This window comes from Rosa chinensis, chromosome 2 (genome assembly GCF_002994745.2).
Source record: "Rosa chinensis cultivar Old Blush chromosome 2, RchiOBHm-V2, whole genome shotgun sequence".
NCBI lineage: Eukaryota > Viridiplantae > Streptophyta > Magnoliopsida > Rosales > Rosaceae > Rosa > Rosa chinensis.
This window is the reverse complement of record NC_037089.1, coordinates 41,945,941-41,952,252: the sequence shown is the minus strand read 5'-3', so window position 1 is coordinate 41,952,252 and position 6,312 is coordinate 41,945,941. Positions and strand designations below refer to the sequence as shown.

General features: G+C 38.8%; 1 protein-coding gene across 1 annotated transcript; it reads right to left on the bottom strand.

Annotated features, from left to right (window-relative positions):
* Positions 1-1,395: 1,395 nt before the first annotated feature.
* LOC112188705 (probable transcription factor GLK1) lies at positions 1,396-6,252 on the bottom strand. The gene is made up of 6 exons (XM_024327879.2): positions 5,437-6,252; positions 4,810-4,950; positions 4,198-4,590; positions 2,618-2,698; positions 2,370-2,489; positions 1,396-1,851 (listed from the first exon to the last, which is right to left on the bottom strand). Exons 1-6 carry the CDS (start codon positions 6,001-6,003, stop codon positions 1,702-1,704), a joined length of 1,452 nt encoding a protein of 483 aa, XP_024183647.1. The 5' UTR covers positions 6,004-6,252; the 3' UTR covers positions 1,396-1,701.
* Positions 6,253-6,312: the final 60 nt, after the last annotated feature.

The window sequence follows — 6,312 nt, the reverse complement described above, 5'->3', positions numbered from 1 at the left end:
GAACTTGTTAGCTAGATATAGCTCTGCGCTAACGCGATGCCATTGGATTGGTGTAAAAGATATCTTTCGATATTGGAGATGTATGATTGATATGGGCTTGTTTTATCCCTACAAAGAGATGATGAATTCGGACCCATCACACACCAGGTACGCCGCCAACACTGGCCTGCGTCCACTATCCCCATCCCAAAACGACATGTGTTTTGGAAGGTTTTGCTGATGTTGGGTATCTCTCTAACCCACACAAAGGTCGCTTCCAAACTGGTTAAGTGTTCACCATGGGAAAAGACCGTGATATCTTGGAGGTCTACAGAATAGACCCTAGTTGCTATATCTTCGAACAATGTAGAGATCATTGCTCTTCACGAAGTGGTTCGTGAATTTATATGGATTGGATCCATAATTACGCATGTTCGAACACTTGTGGTTTGAAGTCTACCACAGATGAGCCTACGAGCGCTTTAGGCTAATGCTGCTTGTTTTGAACAAATGAGGCAAGGCTACATCAAAAGCGATAACACCAAGCATAATCAGCAACAACAGACTCTCCTCGAGATCAAACTGAACTTGGTTCGATCTGAGGACAGTGTGGCGGACTTGCTCACTAAGTCATTGCCTAAATTCCACTTTCGAGAAACATGTTGGTAGCATCGTTTGCGGAAGTTATCCGAACAACCATGACCGTAGTCATCAGGGGGAGATGCAGACATCAGGGGGAGATGTCTACATGTATGGTCTCGAAAAGTGAAGGGTGTGTTGTGCTCTTTTTCCCCTTCGACTGAGGTTATTTTTGTCGCACTGGGTTTTTGTTACTCGGCAAGGTTTTTAACGAGGCAACGAGAGAAGCACCGCATTTGGACAACACAAGTGGGAGTGTTTAAGGATATCTCTATTTGTGTTTGATCCAAACTCTAGGTTACTTGACCTAGTGGTAATAGAGTTCAATTAGAAGAATCTAGAGATTATCTTTCCTTGTATGATTCTAACTCTATCCATTATAATCCTCTATATAAAGAGGCCCCTATTATCAATGAAAAGACACAACGATTATCTCTCAATTTTTGATTCCCTAAAACATAATTTAGTTTTTTATCGATATAATTTTTAATGACCCATAATTCAACCCACCTGGAACATGGTAGAATTTTCCGGAACTAGAATTCTTTCAACTTTAAGGCTGTAGTGTCCTAACGTTCTTCCCGTAATGTTAAATATCTATTACAAGTGGGACACATTACTCGTGGGTGTATCATTCGGGCCAGGGTTAGTCAATTGGTTTTCCATACCCAGACAAAAAGCCACGTACGTGCCAATTACAAAATCGTTCGCTTTATTATCACATATATATATATATATATATATATATATATATATATATATATATATATATATATATATATGGTAATACATCGAAGATGCTGTTCTCATACAAGTTATAACTATACGTGACGAAGGATCCGATCGATGAAGGAGTAGTAGTAGTAGTACTGGTCATAGTTATGGGGAACTGGGGAAGAGCTGGAAAGATGATGGGATCAACAGTAACAACTAAAAAGAAAAAAGAGAGAAGAAAAACTCGCAGATGAGATCGATGCAGGTAGCTACATCTGACCGCAGGACATGTCGTCAAATTTGGGGTTCCATCATCTCTGTAATTAATTGTCTGGAACATAGTAGATAGTACTTGTGCATGGTGCTGGTTCAAGCGCAGGAGGGCGGTACTTTGGGAATTCCCTGTCGTTGTAGTTCACCCATAACGCTATCAGTGGAAGGAGGTTTCAGTCCAAGAGGAAGAGGCAGCCATGGTTTCGATAAAGCATCTCCAATTGCTGCATCTATGCTCTCTTTTGACTGTAATATTATATAAACAACAATCAGTTAATCTAACCAAATATTGTCATCTAAATTCACAGATATATAAAATTACGTTTAGCTATTTTGCATGTGAAGGAAAACGTACGTACATTTCTTCTCGAGTACCAATCAATTACAATTTCCTCTCATTACAATATTAGATACATAATCATACATTAGCCTAATATGTAATTTCAGTAGTAGTAGATCAGACTAGCTCTCTACGATGATATATTAGCTTCTGGGTCACACATTAATGGGATTGTCTTAATCTTAACTACATGATTCGTCCCTTTGAAGTTTAAATTATATATAGTTTGGTCTTTGACTAACTATTCTTTCAAAGACTCTCAATGCATTTAACATAAATATAACATATAGGATATCCTATAAACTTCCCGTATAAGAATAAGAACGAAAGATTTCAATCACGGAGTTGCCCCAGACTGACCATGCATTTAGTTCAGAAAAGGAAGAAGGCTGATGAGATTAGGGAGAGAGGAAAGAGTACTCACGGGTTGAAAATCAACAAGCGGATGGGGTCCAGATTGTCCAGGAGCACCGAGCCCGCCGGGGTCTAGTTTGTACATGCCAGGATGCGGTGGAATGCCTGGGACAGGTGGAGCGGGAAATCTCTGCAACAAATAATTGAAACAGTACTGTACCAAATAAGCCGAAATTTTCCTTGCACAAAGAATCTCAATAATATGTAAATTGTACACGGTAAAAGCTTCCAAAAAGTAAGGTTATTATGATTGGTTACCGTCGCAGGAGGAGTATGAGTTGTAGTCATTTGCCTCGGAAAGCACGGCGTTCCTGGGGTCAGTACTGCATTAGCAGGAACCTACACCAAAACAAGAATATCAAACTTCAGTACATTTTTGTTTGAACCTAAATTTGAGGCAAATATCTTTGTACAAAAAAGAGACATTGAGAACTACAGATCGATCATATGTTATGAACCCGTGACGCATTTAATGCAAGCAGTATACAACGATTAGGAAAAAGGTCTATAGTATACGAATGTATTAGCTAGTAATAAACTAGCTTAGCTTCATTAAAATAAGACAGCTCCATGCGTGATATACAGACCAACTTCGATGTAAGCTGAAAGATTGTAGTAGAACTTTCTCTTGGTTATTTTTGTTTTTGTATTATCCAAACCATAATGGGAAAGATGACCAAACTGCAACCCGTGACCAAGGTTTCAAATTTCAGTTTCTGTTTCGATTTCTGTACTTCAAATTTAAGGAAATTTTAGATTTCGATTTCGGTGGAAATTTCGGTTAAAATAAAGAAACCAAATTAATTGCATTTATAAAATGATATTTTTGAATGAAACTTTTACATAGACTAAACTAACGTATAATAAACCTAATTACAATGTAACATCTAATTATACATTTATAATAGAATTATGATATTTTTTATGGACGAGTAATTAACTAGTACTGTAGTAGGTTGCTAAACTAGTGTTTTTATCTATGTGTAATGATAATGTGTTGTATATTGATAATGTAAATATGATTTAATTTTTTTAATAATTAGAAAATTACAAGGGGGTGGGGTGGGGCATGTAAAACCAAAACTCCGTGAATGAAAATGAACAAGTACAACAAAAGGAATATAAAAGTTACTATGATGTGGTTCGATCTAGCTGGTTGAACTGCTTTCATTTAGTATCATACAATACTGCTCCCAAGTGCATGAATTTTGGAAATGATTTTCGTACTTCATCACATGGTTATTGTATGTGTACGTGTTGTTCCCTTTCCACATGCAATCCATATATAGGATATTGTGGAATTACATAATATGATGTTACAGTGTATGAAGCATACAATATTTGAGACGAAGCAAAAAGGAAATCATGTTATGGTTGGAGCATTCAACTTTGTAGCAGATAAAAACAAAAAGGTTTTTTGTTGTATTCAACTTGATTGCAAAAAAATAAAAAAAATAAAAAATCATAATTTCAAATTTTCACTATAAAAGTATGAAGTAAAAATTCATTGTAGGTGACATAAAAATTTAGCAGAAATTTTAGAGAAATTTCTGTGTGAATTTTTAAATATATATTGTGTGTGTAGATATTTCAGAAATTAAGAATTTCATGGAAATATACGGAAAATTTCAGAAAATTTCGGGAAACTTCTGACGGAATGCTATATCAATTTCGTTTCGGTACTTCAAAATTACGAAAATTTCAGCAATTTCGGAGAAATTTACAACCTTGCCCGTGACTAAGGATTATGATCGGCTAGGAAGATAAAAGAGGACAAATTATTAAGGGTTATTATAGTGCATTCAAGCTAGCATTAGAATTAGGGAATTAATACTTACACGCTGGTGGTGATGGTGCCAATATGAATTGTCCGGTGGTGGTGGAGGAGCTGGAGGCCAAGAAGGCGGTGGTTGTGGGGATGGGAAGGGAGCAAGGTGCTTAGGGGGCCACATGTGCATCATGGATTGGTCAACTGTCGGATGACCCCATACGTGTAAAGGTCTAAACTGGGGGTGATGGCCATGGTGGTGCTGGTGCATGGGTGTCATGGGAGGAGGGAAACCCATGGTGGGTGGTGCAAGCCAAGGACCCATTTCGGACGAAGGTCTCTTGACGCCTACTCCTCCACCGCCTGCAGCAGCAGCAGCTGAACCGTACATCTGCCGCCTCTGGGTCCAGCTTGCAGCCTCAGCTTCACGGGCTAGCAAATGTTTCCGATGTGATCTATATTTCTGTGCACAAAGCAGATTAAGTCCACAGTTAGAAAGAGACTGTGAGACCACTTCCATTACCGTGAAACAAACAAACTTCTGTACAACTTCAAAGTAGATTTGTTTCTCTTTGAAGAAAACTCTTCACTGTTATTTGATTTTTTTTTTAATAGCATCATCAATCTTGAAGAAAATCAAACAAAAAGACAATACATATGCGTAATTAATCTACGTATTTACTTGAAGGTGGCTTGCAATATTGTGGCGAGTGAGACAATCTATTCCCATAAGCTCTAAAATCCTAGAAGGCACTGCCTTATCCACCCCTAGCTGCTCTACTGCTTGCACGAACCTCCTGTGCAGTTCTGGCGTCCAATCCACCTACACACAATTCAAGAACAAAAGGAGAAACAGTAGTGACCCTTTAGTACACAGATCCCACGAAATAACAAACCAAGTCACCACAAACTTTAAAAAAAAAATAACAATAATAATAATAATATTGAAAAGAATTTGGATCCATTTCAGTGAATCGCTCTCAACTTTTTCTCATTTATTTCCCTTCACAGATCGACTTGAAAATTAATTAAACACCGTCTCTTCTGCTCCCTTCCTGCATATGATTCCCGTGAATCGATTGCAGTAATTCATCACCAAGTTTGTCAAGAGCATATGTATACAATCTTTCATGAAGACTAAGATAAATTGTATACTAGAGTTGCTCTCAAGAATTTATGAGGGAGGGAGAGGTAGCACGTGCTTTATACCATCTAACAGTCAGAAATAACCTAGCTGCTTTTATAGCTCAGGTACTACTTTAATTTAGCTAAGCTACTAACCTAGTACTAGATTGATTAATTAATTTACCTTAACTTTCCGCTTCCCGTGAGAACTCTTGGATTGTGCACTGGATGATGATGACTTCCGAGCTTTATCTGTAGTTTCTTTCGGGGACGATGAAGTATTCTTATTGACTGCTCCTGCGATTTCATCTCTTTTACTAACAATTTCCTCTCCTCCTCCACATCCTCCATGCGTACTATTATCGGAGCTCGAGTACTTGAATTCTGTAGTCCCCGAACCCGAAGAATCCACCTTCTGATGATGATCGTCTTCTCTTTCTTCTGCGGTACTGGCTTTATTATCCTCCTCCCATTTTTCAACTGATACCGGCGATGTATTAAAGTCTGATTCTTCTCCAGCGCTGACGGAAAACTCAGCCAGCATCTCCGAGTCCATCTCCAAATCGGGCAGCACATCCATCTCGGAGTCGATCCCAATGAAGAGGTCATCAAAGTCGATGCTGTCAAGCAAGTTCCCCCCGGAAAATTCCGAGAAGTCCACCACGTTGGCGCCGATTGAGAAACTCTCCATCTGGTCTCCTCCTCGGTTTTCATCCTTGTGTTGCTCCCTCAAAGGCGATACAATAAGCATCAAGAACCCCAAATACGTACCCTTAATTAATACTACTACTCGATCGGGCGGTGCAATTACGTAATTAATAATATTATTGCATGCAAAAATTGAAGCAAAATATGAAGGACAGTGCTAGGAGCACTCCTCGGAGACGAGTACAATTTTCCCGGCCAGTGATATTGGACAGCAGAGCAGAGAGAGAGCTGAGGGCTGAGGGCTGAGAGAAAATAAGTGCTTAATGGGCTGGAGCTGGTTTTGTTTTGTTGCTTTCCTTTGTAGTAGTGGGAGAGTGAAAAGAGAGAGAGGTTGAATCTCGACCACAATTTG

Excerpts from the sequence above, each read along its gene's own strand:
- LOC112188705 (XM_024327879.2), bottom strand. The coding sequence starts at position 6,003 with ATGCTTATTGTATCGCCTTTGAGGGAGCAACACAAGGATGAAAACCGA. Across the intron at positions 4,951-5,436 it reads ACGGGAAGCGGAAAGTTAAG|GTGGATTGGACGCCAGAACT; the intron begins GTAAATTAATTA and ends AATTGTGTGTAG. Across the intron at positions 1,852-2,369 it reads CGCTTGTTGATTTTCAACCC|TCAAAAGAGAGCATAGATGC; the intron begins GTGAGTACTCTT and ends ATAATATTACAG.